Source organism: Copadichromis virginalis, linkage group LG7 (assembly GCF_057382275.1).
Source record: "Copadichromis virginalis isolate Kocher_CV1m ecotype Utaka linkage group LG7, C_Virginalis_male_GT1.1, whole genome shotgun sequence".
NCBI lineage: Eukaryota > Metazoa > Chordata > Actinopteri > Cichliformes > Cichlidae > Copadichromis > Copadichromis virginalis.
Window position 1 is genome coordinate 36,613,216 of NC_140624.1, and position 21,262 is coordinate 36,634,477.

General features: G+C 41.3%; 1 protein-coding gene across 2 annotated transcripts in view; it reads left to right on the forward strand.

Annotated features, from left to right (window-relative positions):
• Window positions 1-1,078: 1,078 nt before the first annotated feature.
• Window positions 1,079-21,262, forward strand: part of dpysl2b (dihydropyrimidinase like 2b) — a 31,377-nt gene continuing 11,193 nt past the window's right edge. Inside the window, exons 1-8 of one of the 2 annotated variants that reach the window (XM_085463252.1) lie at window positions 1,079-1,754; window positions 14,837-14,925; window positions 15,717-15,901; window positions 17,969-18,133; window positions 18,512-18,573; window positions 19,584-19,664; window positions 20,016-20,084; window positions 20,982-21,102. In XM_085463252.1, coding sequence (XP_085319378.1) covers window positions 1,488-1,754; window positions 14,837-14,925; window positions 15,717-15,901; window positions 17,969-18,133; window positions 18,512-18,573; window positions 19,584-19,664; window positions 20,016-20,084; window positions 20,982-21,102 — 1,039 coding nt within the window. In that variant the 5' untranslated portion in view covers window positions 1,079-1,487. Of the gene's footprint in view, window positions 1,755-5,250; window positions 5,606-14,836; window positions 14,926-15,716; window positions 15,902-17,968; window positions 18,134-18,511; window positions 18,574-19,583; window positions 19,665-20,015; window positions 20,085-20,981; window positions 21,103-21,262 lie in introns of those variants that run through there. The other variant, XM_085463253.1, reaches the window with a different exon arrangement.

The window sequence follows — 21,262 nt, forward strand, 5'->3', positions numbered from 1 at the left end:
ATTAGCTTACTATGTGCAGTTTGAATAAAACATTACAGGCCAGTTTTATAGAACAATAATATCATCCCTTTCTAACAGATTCACCTTAGTGAAGGATGTGTAACTTATATCTAATGGCTTAATATAGGTTTGATAAAGTATTTTCTTTTTTTCATCACATTATGAAATTTCAACCAACAGCTGAATCACAAGGCTGAAGTTGTGGCAGAGCTGAGAAAGCCATCATTACCCTTGCGTTAAAGGTGAGAAATTGGTAGTTTCGAAACAAAACGTGGAATTCTATCTTTTCTTAATTGAAATTGTATTCCTCTATATGGTTCTGGTTAGTTTTGAAGGGGTGGGTCTTACATGGAAAATATGATGTCACACACTCTACGTACATTACGTTGCTTGGGGCTGCCATATGTCCTGTAGGAAGTGGTAAAAGTAAAAGAAACAGATAAAAGACAAACTAAATAAATAATAACAGCTCAAATCATTTAAGTAACTTGTAATACAAGGGAGAGAGCGTCCACATGTCCCCACTTCCTTTCCCCTTAAGTGGCTGAACTTTATGATTTGACTACAAATCAAATGGAAGCTGGAGTTGAAACTTGAGCAAGTGCTGGACACACCTGAGGGGTGTGTGTGTGTGTGTGTGTGTGTGTGTGTGTGTTGGAGCCCGGGGTGTGGTGCTGAAGGGACAGCTATCCTCATTGTTGGACTGGGTGTGACTTTGAGGAACTCTCCATGGTGCTGGGCCACTCTTGACCTCAAACATCCGACAGAGACGCCCTGCAGAGACATTTAAAGACTGCACGCCACGCTTTAATTATTACATTACACAGCTCTCTGGCGGGCAGGACAGCTGCGAGGACACTGTCTCCGGGTTAAATAGAGCTACAGCGAACAAGTCTTCAGTTTGGACAAGTGAGAGCGCAATATTTCCGGACATTCAGCTGTGATGCGCTCCCGATAGTGCCAGTCTGGACGGTTTCATTCGGGCTACAGGTAATCCCTCATTGGGAAACATCCTCCTCCTCCACCCTATAGGATCTCTTTGTGACAAAGCCAGACTTTAGGTCTCTCCCTCATATGCTGATTTATAACTCAAACAGCTGTGGGCAAGGAGCTAATTTAGACTCATGAGTAAGCAAATCAGAATTGTTGCTGATCTGTGGCGGAATCACTGACAAGCAATATAGCAGAAGGCTGTCTCACATCTTTCCCTAATATCAGATATTACGTGGATTCATTTTGCACTTCTCTCTCCACCGTGAGAGTGTGTGTGTATCTTTTTTTTCTCGAGCAGCATTAGCTTTACTGATTTTTTCCAGCTTTGGTCACAGTGCGACCACCTGCGATTGAAAACCGGCAAAGGCGGTGGCTGTCCAAGCGCACAGCGCTGAGGGAAGGGGAAAAAACCGGACAACACAACAAGCTGAGACTCCGAGCATCTGTGCAGCTACACACCGCTAAACCCAATCACAACCAACCGCCTGGAAGGGATGTCGACCGCCGGGGAAATGCCAGCTTTCTTTCAGAGGATGGGCTCCGAGAGCCCGGCCAGGCCCAGGCAGAAATTCTGTGGCGTGTTCTGTCCAGTGGAAGGTTCCTCGGACAGCAAGACGCTGGACTTTGATGCACTCTCGGCGTGCAGGGGCAGGAGTGACGGGCGAGTCATTGACCGACAGACCGACATCTCCCAGCCGAGGAAGGTAGAGATAAGGGAGAGCACAGGGAAAGAGGCTCTGCAGAATCTCGATGATAAACGGGTAATTTTCTCCGATTTTGCATGCCGATTGTGTATATTTTACACCTCTCCTTCCCAGTCTTCCTCCTTTTGTCTTTCTTTCTCTACATTTATCATTCCAGCTCTCATTTATTTCATCCAACATTCAGCTTTTTGCACACACCCGCGCCATTTTTCATCTACAATCGCATCAGTCACAGAGCCTTTGCCACTCAGCAGAGTTTGTTTAAGCATACACATCCAGTTTATGCCAGACAACTTGCCATGACTACATTTCCCAGAAAGCACTATGATGTAACAGAGTCGCTGGCCCTCAGTTAGAGGGCCCACCATGCAGAAATGCCAGAGGGAGTGGCTCTGTTAGTCAGAGTCCTTAACAGCACAGTGCAGCTGGCTGTTGGTGAAGGAAACACTGTTAACAGGTCTGCACGAGAAAGAAAAAATAAACATATGTGTCATCTACCATGGCATGATTTAAATAGGAGGCACACCTTTGTGAACACATCAGCCTGGTTGCTTTTGCAAGGTGATGCAGGGTTGGACCATTGCAGCATTACTGCCCTTGAGATCTCTCGTTCTTTTAACAGCAGAACTGAGTTGATGGACAGGCTCAACCTGACCTGCATGACTTGCAGGAAAATCTATCACGTCTTTTACTGCTGCTTCAAGCAGTTATTCAGGTTTTAGTGATTGGTGGTCAACCCACATCTGTACTTCCTTTACTTAATACTCAAGCACTCAGAATGCTGTTAAAAGCTTTGGGCGTTGGTGTTGAGCCCTTTTATCATGTTACATATTGATCGGAAGCATTCGCCACACAACCCACTCCCTACTCTCTTCCATCTCTTCAAGTCATATATGATTAGTTAGTTGCTCTTCACTTTTCTGATGTGAGAGCTTACTTCACAAACACAGACTTCACAGACTTAATTGATGTGATCTTCAATATCAGTGATGTCATTATTACAGGAGATGCATTTCAGCGTTGCGTTCTTCAAAAGCAAGCTGACATTTTAGGACTGTGGTGGATAAAATGCGACACAACAGCGCTGCAGTGCATGTTTACTCAGCTATTGTGTGTAAATGTGGGTTCGCTGCACTCGCAATTTCTAGTTTTACTTCTGCTCCACTCAATTTCAGAGGCACACACTGCACTTTGTAACCCACACCATTTATTGTACACTTATTGTAAAGTAAGCTTTACAGACTTAATTAATAACACGTTAAGATAAAACTCTATTGAATTCATGTAAATGTACATGATTTTTTAGCACTGATTTCCAGCTCCATGTTTGAATCCATGGACTCTACTAGAGTAGGTTTGCACAAGTCACAATTTAGAATAATCCTTCTCTATCTCATATTAAACCTTTGTGCAGATCCTCTGTCTGAAACAAGGCATGTAACTCCCTTTAGCCTCCTTTTAAACCAGCATTCCTCTGATTGGCAATCAGTGGTAAACAGAAGGTTTGAAAAGCAGGTAGGTGAAGCTGTTTGCCTAAGATCACCATATTTTGGATAACAACTCTCTATGATGTCATACGGAGCCAAGAGCATAAAAAACTGTCTGAAACATGTTGTTAGAGCAGTCTGAAGCCTGAGCTTTTGTCTCATGGGGATTACATGTACTTACATAACATGTAAACTCATTATGTTAAACTTTGGCCCTCTTTAATATGGCTATTCAAATTAAGAAAATAAGAAAAACTGAGTTTGTGACTGAATTGACAACTTTTACTGTGGTTTTACAGACATTTATATAACAAATGAACTTTAGATAGCAATTTCTTGCCTTAAGGACTTTGTTTGCAGTTGTTTTTTAATGCACCTTGGGCAATCTGATTACATGCGGATGGCTAAGAGGCATCACTGTTTACAACTGTTTATCACATGTCTCCAAGGCTTCTGTACATATTTCACAACCGGCTTCGTCACTTCCACTGGAAGGTTAAAGGACACTGTCCCTTTTCTCTCCCTTGCACATTAAGAAAACAAAGTAATGGTTATAGCAGCTGTTGAGACTGGCAGGAAAATGTCATCCGTGTCCATGGCATTAAAAAAAAGAAACACCACATGCTGCACTAATGACATATTTTCCTGTTACATCCTTGTCAGGGACACATCAAGACAAAAGCATTACAGACTACTTTGGTAAGTCCTGTGGCTGATCAGCTGCACATCATGATGTGAATCTACTGTTCCACAAAGAATCCTTATGCCTAGCGGAAGACCGTGGAGGCCATGCTTTAAGCGTATACACCAAATTTGGACCCTAACATTTGGATGTCACAGCAGAAGTCGAGGCTTATCAGTCAAGGCAACATTTTTTAATCTTCCATTGTTTAATTTTAGTAAGCCAAACTGTAGCTTTACCTTCCAGTTCTTAGCTGGCAGAAGCAGCGTGGTCTTCTGCTTTAAAGTTTGATGCGTTCTTCTCAGATCTCTGATTTTTTTTCTGTTTTTGGACTATTCTCTGTAAACCCTGGAGATGGGTTTGTGGGAGTGAGCAGTTTTCTTAATGCCGATACCATCCTGTCTGGCACCAACAATCAAAGTCACAAAGTCACTTAAATCACCTTTCTTTCTCATCCTGATGCTCGGTTTGAACTTCAGCAGGTCATCTTGACCATGTCAACATGCCTCAGTGGGTTGACTTGCTGCCATGTAATCAGCTGATTATATATTTGAGTGAACAAGCAACCGAACAGGTTTACCTAATAAAGTGTCTAATGAGTGTATATTTGCTGCTGTCTACTAATAATCTTATTTCCCAGAATGCATTTTAAAATCAGGTGTAAACACAGACATAAAAACTACAAACGGTTTTCAAACTTTGGTCTTAAAGGAACTGTGTCAGTTCAAATACATATTTTTTCTATTTATAAATAAGCACAAAACAAAATTTAGCGGAGAGCCTCTGAGTACAAAATATATCTGGTTAAGCTCAATTGACTACTTTTGGTAATCTTACACTGCTTTAACCTGTTATAGATAAATAATAAAGTTAACTGTGTACTGAGGAAGAACATTTTAAAAATGAAAGCAGAGTTTATCACATTTCTTTTACTATGAAGTGAAGTCTTCTCGATCGGTCTTTGATTAAAAATAAAAATGCAAACACTAAGTAAATCTCGAACAATGTCGGACTATTTTGTCTGTCAGCATTTGCCAAACACACAAAAGGCCAAATTTCCATTCCCGTGATTCCAGGTTTACCCATTTCTCAAATAGTGCTGTAATCCCAACTTGTATTGAGAACCATTCAAGTTGATCAGATCTGGAAACAGGTGAAATCACGTCACCCCGCCTGAGCCTGAGCTCTTGCTCGCTCTAATAACACCCCCACCTTCAGACACACAGCAGATAATATGAGGTAAGATGGCTGCTGGCTGTTTCTTCATTTGTTCCTTCGGTGGATGTTTGCAGGCTGCACTCCCTGCTTGCCTGCCTTCCCTAATCCGGCGAAAGCAATTGATGGCATTAGTGTGCTTCTCTGCTGTCAATGGAGCAGGGCGAGGCTCTGCGCATGCTCCGTGGGGTTCTTTTATTGGGAAGAGGCTCTCGAGCGGTCCCTCCCTCCCCTCTTGTCTGACTCCGTCTGGGAAGGAACGGTTTGGTGCATCGGCGGAGACCGGGAGGCTGCCAGGATCCGGAGTTGAGCGATAGTTTGATTCTTCACGTCTGTGGCCTCCTGCAGATCACCCGTGTCTGTGTAGTCTTCCCCCCTATTTATCTTCATCACCATCATCCTCACTACAGCCCGGCAGCCAGCGGTAATCCGTCCCGTTTGCATTTCTAGCGGTCTGCGGCGCACACGAAACACCGGTGAAGATGTCTGGCTACCAAGGCAAAAAGAACATTCCCCGCATCACAGTGAGTGCTCGGGTGTTTTCACGTTTGGAGTGGCAGTGAGTGGGTCCAGCCTGGCTGGTGTGGGCCTGCGGGGTGTGTTTGCAGGATGTCACCGGGGCGGCATGGTCCCTGCGCCGCTGCGCTCCTCGACGATCCAGGGCAATGGCGCAAGAGTTGATCTCCTAAAAGAAATTCCAAAATAAAATAAAAGCGTTTTGTAGATGGTTTTCTGTTTCGCTGTGAGATCGAAAGCACACGAGGGTCGAGAAATCAGTGAGGCCAGCGATAGTATGGTGAGGCTGAAATTTTCGTGTTTTTATTTATTTATTTATTTTTTTGCAGCATCTTTGCGACAAGTGCTTATGTCCGGATAAACCCGAGCTCTCGCTTTACATTAGAGTATCCATTGTTTGTGCACATTCACGCCACCCCTGCATTTCTTCTTCCGTGCCATGCATGACAGTTGAGATTTCACGCCGGTGGTCTTTGTTAGACTGTGTCTGGTGGCCGGGTATCACTGCACACCAACTGGTGGAGCAAATGCTTCCCTGCATCCGCTCCACGGCTCAGTACCCGGCTGTTTCTTTTAACCTTAGCGTCTTTTCCTTTTTTAAAGCCATCCTTGATATATATATATATCTATATCTATACATATATCTCTCTATATTTAGAGAGATATATATATATAGCCGTTTAGAAGGCACAAAAGGCTTTAAGATACATTCAGTGTGTCATTGTGGAGCAGATTATTTCCCCGAATTCATAGCGAAGCTGCAGGGATGTGGTGCTTCAATGGAAAGTGGAGAATAGGGAGGGGATGGGAGGGGAGCCAGGGAAGGGAGGGGACAGTGGGTCCTATTTCCTTCCATGCCTGTCTTTCAGCTGTGTAATGAAGGGAAGATGCATATAGGCAGAGCTGATCAGGGAGGAGGTCACTGCCTTTTCATCCTGATGTCAATGAGCTGAAACAATGGTGAAGAGTGACCCAGAAGAGCCTGTTTGAAAGCCATACAGATGGATCTGCACCTTCTAATTGTGGACTTACTAAACAAAGCATTCAAGCAGCAGGATATGAAGCATCATTATCCTGTTATCTAGCAGGCCCACGCTCCCCAAAGGTTTCACCAAGCTAGGAAAACCTCTTCAGTCTGAGGAGATCATAGCACAAGCATGATTATGGTCACGGGTTGTCTCTGAGATATGTGCTGATTAGTAGATTATAAGAATTGTTTTATTCAATAAAGTTTTCTTTTGATCAGCTAATCGATTGATTGGAGCTTTCTCTGCCAGAGTTATTTCAGAGCCACGGCCTGACCCACATTATGCAGAGCTGTTAGCCTTTTGTGTCATGGTAGCCAAAGCAAACTGTAATTGGAGTGTCTAAGTGGTTGACTGTTCATGTAGCTCTCATCAACTTCAGATTTAACTGAAATAATAGTTCTTTAAAAGAGACACACGTCTCTATGTACGTACACTGAAGCAGATCCACATCATGGAAAGATTGATGCTTAATATATATTTCTAGCAATAATATGAAAAATTCTCCTCTGTGTTAATATCATGCATCACTTGGTGATAACTGGCAACCTCTCACGTGAATAATTTTCCTCAGTTCTCTCTCTTAACTGCTTGAGACACAGCAGATGGATGGTGGAAAGATCAGAGGATTAGTGGGTGTTGTAGTCAGACCTAACTGGATAGACTGTCTATTCTTAAACAGAGCATGAAAGACATAAGAAATGAGTCAGAGTCAGAGGGGATCTCTTGAAGATCTAGCAGAGGGATCAGAGGAGAATGTGAGGAAGATGTTACTGGAACTGTAAACTGTAGATGCTGGAAAGTAGCATTCTGGTTGGTTCCCGTGGACCTGAAAAGGCATTATTAGGAGGCATGGATGACCTTATTAAACCAAAAAGACACTCAAGAGGAAATGAAGGTTACACTGAATTAAAAGTAAACAGCAAATGCTGAAGTAGATGCAAATGAGCCCCTTGCCTTCCGCACCTTTCTTCATAGACCACTCAAATCAGTATGAATTACATATTTTACTGAATTTGAATATTTTCATTGAACTGGGTGGAGCACTGGGCTCCATAGAACAGTTTAGCCAGATGGACATGGGTCAGCTGCACAGACAGGGACAGACTTAGGGCGGCTCTCATCAAATATGAATGAACCTCTGCAAGTTCACCACCTGGACTTGGTGCTTCTGTGTGACTTCAGAACCAGATTCATACAACAAGATCATTGAAACTGAACAACTAGCCAAGCAGGGCTGACACTGTTTATTTTTTAAAATGTTATTAGCCATTAAATATGAATTTTGGAGTCTACAACATATCATCCACTCCTTCAATTTCTGATGGGTTTAAGCAGAGATGCTCAGACCACCTCTCCCAAGCACCGGCTCTAGCTTTACTAAAGCATTGCCAAGCCACCTGAGAGAGATGATATCTCCAGTGTGTCCTGGGTCTGCCCTGATCTGGGATCTCTTACCAGTTGGACATGCCCACAAAACCTCACCTAGGAGGCACCCAGGAGTCTTTAAGATGCCCGAACCGCCTCAAATTTAAAGACGTTCTATCACTTTCTACAACTGGTATTGTCACAGTTGACAGTTTTGGTGGTGAAACAGTTAAATATTTAGTCCGTCAACAAGTTGTGTCATTTATTAGGAATGTGATCAATTTATAAAGTTCAAATGTGCTGATTCTGCAGTCTGTTCTCTGTTTTGTGTCACTGTGGACAGACTATATTTGGCCTTTAAACTGGTGCTTGAGCAGAACCTTTAATAGATGCTTATCACTCTTCATGCTGGCATTCGAAAGATTAAACCCAGAGTCGATCCATCAGAAAACAAATGAACAGATTCAAAAAGAATCCCTGAAAAGAAAACCGGAGTAATGTTTGCACTTGAGATGCTGCAAGTGGAAAAATATTTTCTCATTTTTGCTTGATGAAAACATAACTGATTAGTAAGCAGAAAAAATGGTTCAATCAGTTACATTTCCTTTGATGCATTTATTGATTGATTGGCTCTTTCAGCTCTAGAATGAGGGTGAGTTATTTCAGTGAAGGCTATAAATACAGATAAAAGTAAATCAAGAACAAGAAGGCTGTTTAAATGCAGCTCCAGTGAATGAGGTAAAAATAGAGCGAGGCTATTATAAGACTGTCCTGGATTAAAGTCTCAGTGGCTACAATCCTCAGCAAATGAAGGATCATTAAGTAGTGTGCTACTATAACATACCTTTAGTAGAGCAGTGTCTCTGGTGACAGTGCAGTGCATGTGTAGTCACTTCAAACGTGGCTGGAGTGAGTTCACGCAGCTATCTCACCCTGCAACGCAGCCCGGAGTGCCTTCTCTTCACACATCACACTACGCTCCTAATCAGCCACCCACTGACTCAACCTTGTTTTTTTTTTCCTTTTCTTTTATTCCCCCCACCTCTCAGGATCATCCCGAATTCCCCCATTCATAAAGCCAGAAGTCAGGGAGACTGTACAGCATGTATCAACTCTGCTGTTATTCAGCTGCTGAGCAGAGGGGAATGCTGTTGAGCAACAGTATCGCAGCTCCTCCGGCTGCGCTATGTCACAGGAAAAAGGTCAATGAATGTATTCTTTTTCAAGTTTGAGATTAATTAAACAATTTTGTAGTCAAAGAGAAAGTTTAAATTTAGTTTTGCATTTCAATTGGGAATTTAGGCTAGTTTACTTTCTATTTCAGTGGTAGGGGTTTAAGTTATGAGTTAGTGGAAAAAAGTTTTTAAGTCAAATTTTCAGAGAAATAAAGAATGTCATATTTTCATTTCCTGTGAATGTGGGAGGATAACAGAGCAATTTAAGAGACTTTTCAAACTAAATGAGCAAGTTTTAATAGCAAAGAAGAGTGTTTTTATGGATTAAGAGGCTAAAACAATTAAAAACATGGTGATCAGTCATCATGAAAATAAAGTAAAAGTGGAATTTCTTGCATCAAAGGAAGAATCACATTCATCCAATGCATCAAGTGTGTTTTATAAATAAAACAGAAATGACTACTTAGAAAAATTTTGTATCTGTTTTTTCATGTCATTAATGTGCAGATGACTATTTCTGGGAATTACTTTATTTCCTGTTTTGCACTTTATTTTGAAGGAGCAGAGTGTTTTCCCAGTGGTTGCCTGAACATGTATGGAGATGATTTTAGCAGCGGGCTGTTTTTTGACTAATCCAGGACAAATATAAATCATAATGCTGCATGTCTGACCTGGCAGCCTTCTCCACCTGACTTAACTGTTTCCAGGATATCTTCCATTTGGACAACAACATACAATGTTGCCGGGTTACGTCTAACACTGGCAGACGTTTTCACTGCACCCAAGCTGATTTTGCCCTGATTTTATGAAAGTCAGCAGTTTGAGTACCCAGGCTTCTCTTCTCTTCCTGTGGAGGGTCTTAGTTTTCCTCCGTATGGTGCTGTGGTTTATTAATGTCAGGATTTTAATAATCGCAGCATTTGATTGATGTTGGTGATTTAACAAAACCATTACCTCTGCTTTCCATTATACCCAGTCTGTTTCTTTTTCTTAAGCACAATGTTTTACGTTATTAATAATACCTGTAAAAATTACAAGGATCTCTCATAACCTCATGAGAAGTATTATGTAAATCTACACTTCTCCTTAGCTTCGTAGAGCTTTTAATTCATTGTTTTTACGCCCCAAAGCACTGCAGAGTCCATACCCCTCTAACTAAATGAGAAAAAGGCCCATCTAGTGATCATCTGGTGAGTAAAGCATACATTTAGCAGCTAAACATAACGACAGAAACAACATTTCTGAAAAAATTTATCTTTAGACACAGGCTTTCCTGCTGTGCTGATAGTGTGACAGAGAACAAGACAGATTTTTACTAACCTGTCTGTTTTATACTTTGTTATTTTGCTGATGGCTAACCATGATATGCAGAGTTTACCAGCCTTGCTGGGACTTGTTTCTTGATCTCTTTCCATGTAAAATTCAGTTTTATTTAATCCAATGTGAATCCAGCTGATATACTTTAATGATATTTAGAAACAGAGTGTATGAGATATTCTAAAGTGATCCCTACTGGATGGAAAAACTGATCCACAATATACATCTCGGGGTTAAAGTGCTAACAACATGCCTGCAGATGGATTAAAAATGAGATATTTCTATGTTAGAGCTATTTAAAATCTAATGCCAGCAATGTGTTAACAGCATGGATATTAAAAAAAATGGACATAGTCATCAATTGTTGGTTTTCGACACTGTTAAGCTTCAACATCAGTGTTTTGTCCATCACCATGTTGGGTTTTTTTGGAACTGGAAGTTACCTTATGGATCAAAGATTGGAGTCATCAAAAGTGTAAAAGATGAAAGTAGCTGCTGCGATGTCATCTATTGCAACCTTACTGGTTAATGATTTATGATTGTCAACAAGCGTGCCGCTTTATACCATATCAATGTTGATGCATGATATGACCAATACTTACATAACAGATTTAATATGACCCAAAATACCTTTTTTTCTCTCGTATACTTCTATAGAACTGGAAGTCTTTTCTAATGGCTTTCAGATAGAATCCATCCAGCTTCTATCACTTATCTAAGTCCAGCTTGTGGGGGCAGCAGTCTAATTAGAGAAACCCAGACCTCCCTCTCCCCCAGCAACCTCCTCCCCTTCAGCTGGCTCATATTAGTGTGGAGGAGTGGCTGCGCTACTCTTTGTCTCTTGTGAATGACCAAACTCCTCACTGTATCTCTAAGGGAGGTTATTTGTATGTGCGATCTCATTCTTTTGCTCAGTCACTACCCAGAGCTCGTAGCAAAGTACACTGAGGGTACATTGGCTAATTAGCCCTAACTAGACTTTCACTCAAGAAGATAAGTACAACCCCCCCAAGAACTTCTGGTATCGTCAGTACATAATAGTGAGGGTTAATATTATTCAGGTATTACATTACAAAGGCACCAAATGCAAACACACACCCAGATAGATGATTTACAAAGAAATTCCTGCCACTCAGAGTTGTTATGAAGGAGGAAGGAATCCATAGAGGACAAAACTATATTTTGTACCCAGCTGTAAATGTGCACTTCAGTTCTCTAATATAGAAGTCTGTGGGGATTGACTCGAGCCTCAGGAGGCACAGAGACGAACTGGAGTTGTTGTTTCAGCTCTGGACGTTGCCCCTTCCAGTCACAAGCTCTTATAGCTAAGGTAAAACAAATAAACACAAACAAAACATTAGTCATAGATATCGAAATTATCCACACTTCACAGTAATTAAAGTTGCAGACAATCTCATAATACTTAAGGAAATAAATTTGTCTAAAACTGACACTTATCATTAACAAAAGACAGACAACACAGCAGGCTTCTGAGCTTCATTATCCCACAGTTTGAGTCACGTGTTCACTCCTGTTTTCTGGAGGGCTCAGTTTTAGGCTCTGTTGATACTGCGTCCCACTGCACTGCAGTTTTTTGGCATCTATCAGCAGATAGAAAAGGAGCCATGAACTGTTTGCCCCTTTGGTGTGGGTGGGACTTATTTATGCTCTGTCTCCATGCTCCGCCCACTATGCCGAAAGTATTACACTAGTCCAGGATGTTTTGTTTGAGGAAACAGAGGTGAAGGAGGTTGAGGAAAGTTACTGTGTTAAACAAAATATTCAGTGATTGTTTTTATAAGTGTCCTAATTACGTTACAGATCAGGGTTTTTTTAATGCTCATTGAACTGTTTTTGCCTTGTATGCAATCTCAGTAAGGTTGTAGGTTGTAGCCTGGAATGTAAACACAGTAGTTTAGTAACAGTGGGCCCATTGAGCTTTATCCACATCCTGTTTGTGAGCTCTGAAAAAGTTCCCACGAAGGAAAGGTCACTGTCATGCTTGGCACAGATCCAGTACAATCACACGCTCTGTCACACGACCCCTGCGAGCTTTAAAACAATTGAATTATTTTAAAGCACGGTTCTGGATTCAGGGACACTAATTGTTCTGCAAATACAGCTCTATATGAAACAGCGCAATAGGTGCAATTTTGTGAGAAGGGCTGCAGTGTCTTGGCAAAGTTCAGTGAGTAATGTGATAATGACAGTCATGACGGGGCGCATGATGTAACGGCATATTTCAAAGCAGTTGTTGGGAGGAAAACGGGCCAGCAGCGGGCTGGAGCGAAGCCAGTCGCTCAACCAGAGCACTCTGTTCCACACAGATCGAAGATTACCACATGATCTATCTGCATTAGTTCCATCACTGCTGTCAGAGTGTGGCCACACCTTTCAGATGACAACTGCAAGGCATTTTCCAGAAGCTGCTGCAGTCAGCTGAAGTTGTTTTACTGTGTACTTTACTCCATTCTATATTTCATCCAGAAGAATACGGGGTATTGCTAATATGTGAAACGTTAGTACACATGTGAGGAAAAAAATGCTTCAAAAGCAAAGGAAATTTGGATAGGTATATATATCTGAGATCATTGTGTGAGGACTTTGTTTTTTCCTATTCAGGGGTACTACTGTACATGGAAAAGGGTTTAAAGCTTTTGTGGCTCCTGAGGGAACTGCGGATCTGATGGACATCACTTGAGTCAGTGGCCGTCAAAGCTGAAGACTATGAAACTGAAATTATTGGGCAGCCATCTTGAGGCTGCATTTACCTCTGCTAGTAAAAAACAGCTGAGGTCCTTCACACTGGGGTCTGGTTATGAATGGCATTGTTGGTCCCAGTCAAAATTTTCCCCCTGCAACAGCACTAAAGTTATGCAAAAGAAGTGCATATTTATGGAGCGTTTCTTTGCAACATCCATCATTTTTTTTAAACCATTAATCTGTTTATATTTTTAAGACTTTCCTGTAGTAAATATTGAATGTTGGTCATTAAAACCACCAAATAGACCAACTTAGTCTGTTTACATACTAAGCTAAAAGATATTCAGTTTATTTATTTATTTTTTTAAGTGAGCTAAATAAGTTTGCGTTATTTCTACATATGTGGCTGTGTTATATAAACAACCTATTAGGTAATATTTTACAGAGCTGGCTTATGGTTTGTGCTGCCTGCAGCACAGCAGTTGTCCTCTGGGCTGAAGCTGCTGGCCTGGCAGCAGCCAGTGGCAGCGCCTCAAACAGAGCAGCCTTTGTTAGAAGGGGGAACGCTGGAGCCCTTGTGACATAGCTGCCACTCCCTTTCTTGGAGAGAGGGCCAGGGCCTCCCTGGGGTGGCTCGAAGGAGGGACTGTGGAGGTGGTAGACTCCCCCCTCCTCCCCGTCCTCTCTCCAGCATAGAGACAAGTGGCACGGCAGCAGGCATGGATGATTGATTACACGCTCAGTGGCCTGATTGGTTCTCTCTCACGTCTGTTTGTGCGATAATTCGACCACATGAAGGGGGCAGATGGGTGTGTCTGGAGGCGGGCTGCTGTCTTTATTGTCCGAGCAGTGAATGATTTCCCTAATTTTGCTTTTAAAGCAAAGATCAAGTGATCCACCAGTGAGAGGAGCGGTGATGAAAATGCACTGGGCCCTCTCTTTGCTCTCAGCACAGGGATCTAGAAGTTTGTTGTTCTTCTTAATTTGGAGATAATGCTTTGTGTACTGCAGATGTTCACTAATCCCATTTTAAAGCAGTCAGACTGTTTGAATCCAGTCCCCTCCTTAGATTAACGTCTTTTCTTTGTCCGTATTCATCTTCTTTTCACAATGTCTTTCCACCGCCAGCCTGACATAAACAGTGTCACAGTGAAAACATCCACACACAAAAAAAACTGGTGCTGGTCCAAACATCCCAGCTCTTAATACTCTTTTACCCCCTGCCCCTCCAATCAGCCACCCCCACCGGATCAGTGTGTTAGAGTATTAAGAGTGTGTACAGTGTGTTTACAGATATCTGTATGCGTGTGTGTTTGCAGAATAGGAAAGCCAGTGTCAGCTGAGAGACAATGCACAGCCATGTGTTCCTTATCAGACGGCAGCCTAAAAAGGCCAAGCAGAGCCAGTATTTATGTTTTGCTGTGATTGTTGCCAATCAACTCCTTGAAGTGACATTTCCCAAAACGTCTTTCATCAAATGCCCTTAATCCAGCATCCAGTTGAGCCAAATCGGATACTCACCCTTGTAAGCGTATTTTTATAGGCGGCTATAAATCCATGTCTTTTACAGGGTTGTTATTCCTACAGATTAACTCAAGCTGTTTTTTTAAACAAAAATGTGCAGCAATTCACCTTCTTTATTGTTTTCCAGAGCGACCGTCTCCTGATCAAAGGGGCCAAGATTGTGAATGATGACCAGTCCTTCTGTGCCGACATCTATATGGAGGATGGAGTCATCAAGTGAGTTTTCCTTTAAGCTGCCGGCAGTTTATTAAAAACCCAACTTTTACCATGTCCATGTTTGAAGCTCTCGGCTGAATCACTACAAACTAACTAAGGGCCTCCTCTGCAGCAAGTAGAGTTTACTACTCATCTCACCATAATCTCACTATGATATACAATTACCTCTAAATAGCACCACAAATAATACATTCTTCTTGCAGAGTGAAAAGTAAACTTGTCATTATTGCCATATAAAATCTTCAGTGTTTAATGTCAAAGTTACCAATAAATGAAACCAGCACTGCCATACTACAATTCTGATCACTTTTTTAGCTTGTCATTATAACTTTTCTGTAAATTCGTTAGGTTAATCGTCATGAAACTAAGCTGTTTTAGTGCCAAAAGTGACTGAGTAGGATGATTTATTTATGATGATGAGCTCTAGCAATGCAGGACAGATATTTTTTCTCAAGTCTGGCTTTTATCAGACGGCCCTGGAGAAAGCTGACAATGCAGTCAGTTTTTAGTTTTGACTGTGTTTGCTATACAAAACAGGAAAAGTTGTGAGTAAGAAGTTAATTACTTTTTTGCAGAGCGTAATGGAAACTGCCACAAAGAAAATGATGAGCATTGATACATACTCAAAAACTACTACCCTAACCCATAAGTATATGAAACCACTAATTACTAAAAAATAGTAAATGTAATTAATGAAATTAAAATGACTAATTCATTTGTAATTCTGCTTTCTAAAATTACTAAGGGTGGTGTAATCAGCAGTTTAAATGTTGCTTTTCTCTTTAACTCAGACAAATCGGGGAAAACCTCATTGTGCCCGGTGGGGTAAAAACCATCGATGCCCATGGTCGGATGCTGATGCCCGGTGGCATCGATGTGCACACTCGTTTCCAGATGCCCGATCGGGGCATGACCGCCGCTGATGACTTCTACCAGGGCTCCAAGGCGGCGCTGGCCGGAGGCACCACCATGATCAGTGAGTTGCTGAGCACAAAGCCCCTGCTGTCTGCAACAGAAGATTCAGAAATGGGTTAAAGTTGGTGTCTGAAAGCTTTGTGTGAGTGAAAGGAAGCTGAGTGTGTCTGTGGTGGGTTTTTCCCCGCAGTGATTCTTCATTTACTGATTGGCCCTAATTGAACATGTCTTAATGAGAACAGGAAGCGTGCCAGGCCTGCTCATGAGCAAGCCAAAATATGAACCCATCCATCTGGTCGGAGCACTCTGAGCCATGAGGTGCTGATTGCTGTACATACTGTGTCAGGAAGTTTCCAAAGAGACAGACAGACTCTGTAGTTTGTTTGCTATTATTTTATACACCCTGTTTATGTAATTTTGGCCTGTTGTAGTTGTAGTATTCTGAATTTCTTAATGGTGCTTGCAAAGCCCAGATTTTCTTCTCCTTGGGCTCGTTTCCCTTGCACTTCAAAGTCGTTAAGCTCAAGTTAAGAGTTTAAGCATTAGTTGAAAACTTGTCCGCAGGAATTTCTTTCTACTTCCTTTGAGTTACCATCTATCTGTAGTTTTGTTATGGCTTGGTTTGTCCTAGACATAGTTTTTAAACAGGGCATTGGAGTCAGTTTCAAGTTGTACCCAGATTTAAAAAAAAAAAAACCCAAACTCTTACCCTGTGTTTTATCAGTGATTTTTTTTTCTAACAAAATATCGTAAATATAATGTAACAGCAAATCTTGGTTCTTACATTGGTTTAATGGTAATGTTATTTTTAAATTTACATACAAATTTAAAGAGTTGACGTAATGAGCAAAGAAAACAAAGCTAAATGAAAACTTGAACTGTAAATGTCACACTGGCCCTCCCTCTGCTGACTCAACAGGAACACCATCCTCCTCCTGGCAGCAAAACATACTCACACTGCATGCCTTTTTTACCCCAAGCTAAAAGCCGATTGCTGTAGCTCCTCTTAGGGGCTTAGTCAGGTCTGGAATTGGTGTGTAACATCCTGCAGCCTGGTGACACTTGCCAAATAGAGATGATTTCTATAATGAAATGCTCTATTCAATGTAGTTTAGGCTTAATTAAAGGCATCTGAATCCAATCTTAACTACAGACTACATATAAAAGGTACATTTTAGCCACCTTGACACCACTCACTCACTGGTAATAGTCATGTTAGGTTGTTGGGTTTTTCTTGGAGCCAGTAGGGACAATGTTTTGGAGGGATTTGTGATGATATTAGTTAGCAGGGCTTTCACACAATAGATACCTGCTAAATCGTAAATATAATAGTATTAGAATTTCACTCACCAAAACTCAAACATAGACTTCTTATATTGACCTTGTGAGCGTTGTTAAATTTAAACGCGAGTTAAAAAAATTCTATTAATTCACTTTTATTTATATCGTGCCAAATCAGAAAAACAGTTTCCTCAAGGGGCCTTATATTATATGGTAAAGACTATAATAATACAGAGAAAATCCCAACAATCAAACAACCCCCATCAGTAAACACTTGGCGACAGTGGGAAGGAAAAACTCCCTTATAACAGGAAGAAACCTGCGGCAGGACTAGGCTCAAGGAGGGTCAGCCATCTGCTGTGACCATTTGGGGATGAGAGGAGGAACACAGGACCTTACAAAGACATTCAGTCTACATACATATGTATCAAAGAGGAAAAATAGCAAATGTAAAGTTGGGCATTTTAGCATTGAACTCTATTAAGAATGTGTTTTGGGGAAAGCCTAAAGTGGCCACTTCAGGAACTGCAGTTTCTGCATTCACTGTTTAGCCCTGGAGTTTGCATCTTGCTCTAGATATGAAAGGTTTCTAATCAGACACGTTTCATACAGTTTCAGGTCTGACTCTGGTGTGTAAATATGATCATTTTTAAAAATCAGTTTGTTCCACATGTTCATACAGCCAGGCGTGAAATACATCATTGTCCATTAGGCCTGGATACAACATAACATAAAAGATAGATAAAATACAAGACAGCAGAGTTCCTGTATTTGTGTAGCTGTTTAACTGTGTGTGTGTGTGTGTGTGTGTGTGTGTGTGCGTGTGTGTGTGTGCGTGTGCGTCTAGTTGACCATGTGCTACCTGAGCCTGGCACCAGCCTTATGTCAGCCTTCGAGCAGTGGCGTGAATGGGCCGACAGCAAGTCCTGCTGCGATTACTCTCTGCATATTGACATTACCGAGTGGCACAAGGGAATCCAGGAAGAGATGGAGACGCTCGTGAAGGATCACGGTACGTCTCACGTAACCACAGTCATGTTTGATTATCTTGAATTAAAGATTTGCGCGTTGGGAACGTGATTGGAAAAATTAATATTTAGATCTGTTCGATGCAAAAAGATTAACATCAGTCAGTATCAGTCCTGTAACCTGAGTGCAGCAGCCTGCACGTGATGCATTTAATGCAACTTTTTAGAATGAAAGCATCAGAAAGAGATGTTCTACTCACTTTTTAGCAAGACACACGCAAAAACCCACAATAAAGGGTCTTATTTTACACAATAGTTTTCTTGCATTCAAATGATCCAAACTTAGGGTTCATCATCTACCAAGGAACTTCGTATTTAAGTTGGTTAATGATTAGTATTTTTTTCTGCTTTAAACCTTTCAGGTGTTAACTCTTTCCTGGTCTACCTGGCTTATAAGGATATTTTCCAGCTTACTGATGCTCAGGTAGGTTGTCACTGAATTTTTCAGCATATTCTGTATTGTGCTACAATAAATTGAATTATGCTACAGCCCTTCTGTACAAACTCTTTTAGCTTAAAGGCTGCTTATACTTACAGCGGTGATATTAGATATACTGTTGTCCGATCGCCAGGGCAACAAACAGGCATTAAGTATTGACCTAAAGAGGAAGAGAAAGAGATTGAAAGCCTACAGTAAATCTGACCTAATACTATCATAAAAGTCATATCCTACTCTTGATTTTGGCTCACGCGCTCACTCTACAGCGTGACTTACTGTGCGAGTCTGTTTGTCTTGGCTAGGCTTCCCCTCGTGCTGATTTTCCTGTGTGTTTCTCTTGGGAGAGCGACAGGATAATGAAAGCCACAAACTCTCTTTCTGACTGAAAATGAATTAATCCCACCTGAAAGCAGTTTTGAAACAGATCTGTGATGATCTTTGCACCTGTGTGAGGAATGCTGGCAGTTGGGTGCAGCCAGAGTTTATCATTTTCTCTTCCGTGTCAAACTCTGACGGCTTTTTATTGTTGCATGTTTAGCAGTCCTGGTTGGGGGGATGATGACTCGTTCATCACCACAGTTTTTCTTCTCTCTGTGAACTCGCTGTGTTTCCTAAACTTCAGACTGTGGGAGACTCGCTAATAAAGATTACTACACAATCAGTTACCCACAACTGATAGTGGAAAAAAGAGCTTATGTTTGCTAAAATTATTCAATTATAGACTTTAAATCCATCTTTTAAACCAAATAAATACTAGGGTAGACCAAATGTTAGCCCTTTTTCCAATTAGTCACATTCATTCAGACAAAGACATTGTCTGAATGACCCACTGACTTAAAAAGAAAAGATTTTTCCAATATATCACTGCTGGAAATCAAAAAAGCAAAAAAAACCCCCCCATGCTGTGAGTTCCTCTTCATCTAAAACAATTGATACAACTAGACTTTAGGTCTGTGCTGGAGTTCAAAATTTTACTGTCTTTGTCTTTGCTGCAGGTGTATGAGGTTTTCAGTGTGATCCGCGATCTGGGAGCCATCGCCCAGGTTCACGCTGAGAATGGTGACATCGTAGCTGAGGTATGACTCTTCATACCATAACAAGATGCCATCTGGAGATGAACAGACATGATTTTTCTGCAGGATTTTTGCATTAAATGGAATCTTAACGCCCTAAGCTTTGAGGGTTATGAGATACCGCTTGAAAGCTGGACTTTGAGCTCAAAGACTGTGACACATCAGTTTCTTCTCAGTTGTGACGAAATGTTCAGTGCTAAGCTGTTAATAGCCAACAGATGAGGATAGATATTCTCAGAGCTGCTTAGTTTTCACTGCCAAAGCCAGTCATGACAAACATTCGTCCACCTGCACATGACTCAACATCTCGTATTTCCCAATGCGCTTTGTGTGTGCTCATGTGCGTGTGTTTAGGAGCAGCGCAGGATGCTGGAGCAGGGGATAACTGGGCCTGAAGGACACGTGCTGAGCCGCCCTGAGGAGGTGAGTTACAGCTACAACTCTGTGAAATGTTGCTTGGACTTTGAGGAAAGCGTATCGGTTCATCTCCAAGTTGTTGGGGTTTTTTCGCAGTAGGGGATGTGACCTTTACGGGCTTCAGCGTTGCTGCGTCTGAATCGTTGAAAGTTTTACCTTGAGGCTCTGGATTTTTCACTTCTTTATAATCTTTGTAACTTTCTCCTTTTCCCATGATGAATGTAGATAATCACGCCCTAAAGCCACTTTAATTGAGTACATCCTCCCTGCATAAATCAATGTTATTTTAAAATCAGTTCCTCAGTTTTTCTTCTTAAGGTTTTCTGTATTTTTCTAATTATCATCTGATGAAGGCAGTGATTTCTTAGGGGCCTTAGGGGAAAAAGCACAAGTTAAATTGTCATGGCAGTGCTGCTCCTGCTCAGGTTAATCAAATCTTGACCATTTTCCATGGTCATACATGGAAAAAGAGACAAAAATAATGAAAAATACCTTGAAATGTTGCAATAAATTGACCTAGAAAATTTTAAATTCCATATTGCTTTTCACCTCGGAACATTTTCTCTGTCATTTAATCTGTCAGAAAACGTCTCCCTTCAGTGTTTAACCTTGTTGTACCTGCGTTGCTATGCAAGGAGAATATGAGTTAAATATGAAGCTACAGCTCGCTGCTGAATACTTAGATATTTCCTTAATATTTAGCTTAAATTGATTCACCTCATTTATTCATTTTATATACTATATATAAGTTATTTACCTTTATAAATACATGTGATATCTAAAACACCAGGGCATTGACATACTGTTGTGCACACATTAAAATGACGAAGACTGAAATGAAGAAGAGAGGAATAAGAAAGGTCATCACCTCCATCTATTAAAGTGAACTCTTCTGTATTCCAGGTGGAGGCGGAGGCCGTTAACCGCTCTGTGACTGTAGCCAACCAGACCAACTGCCCGCTGTATGTCACCAAGGTGATGAGCAAGAGCGCTTCTGATGTCATCGCTCAGGCCAGGAAGAAGGGTGAGAACTAAGATAAAGATACTGCCCATCGTCAGAGAGGAAAAAGACAATATTAGTGGATTTTCACAATAATATGAAACTAAATTAAATTTAAGCCCAATTTTATGTTATGATTAAGATTAATTATAGAGTAGACTTCACAGAAAACGGTAAAATAAAC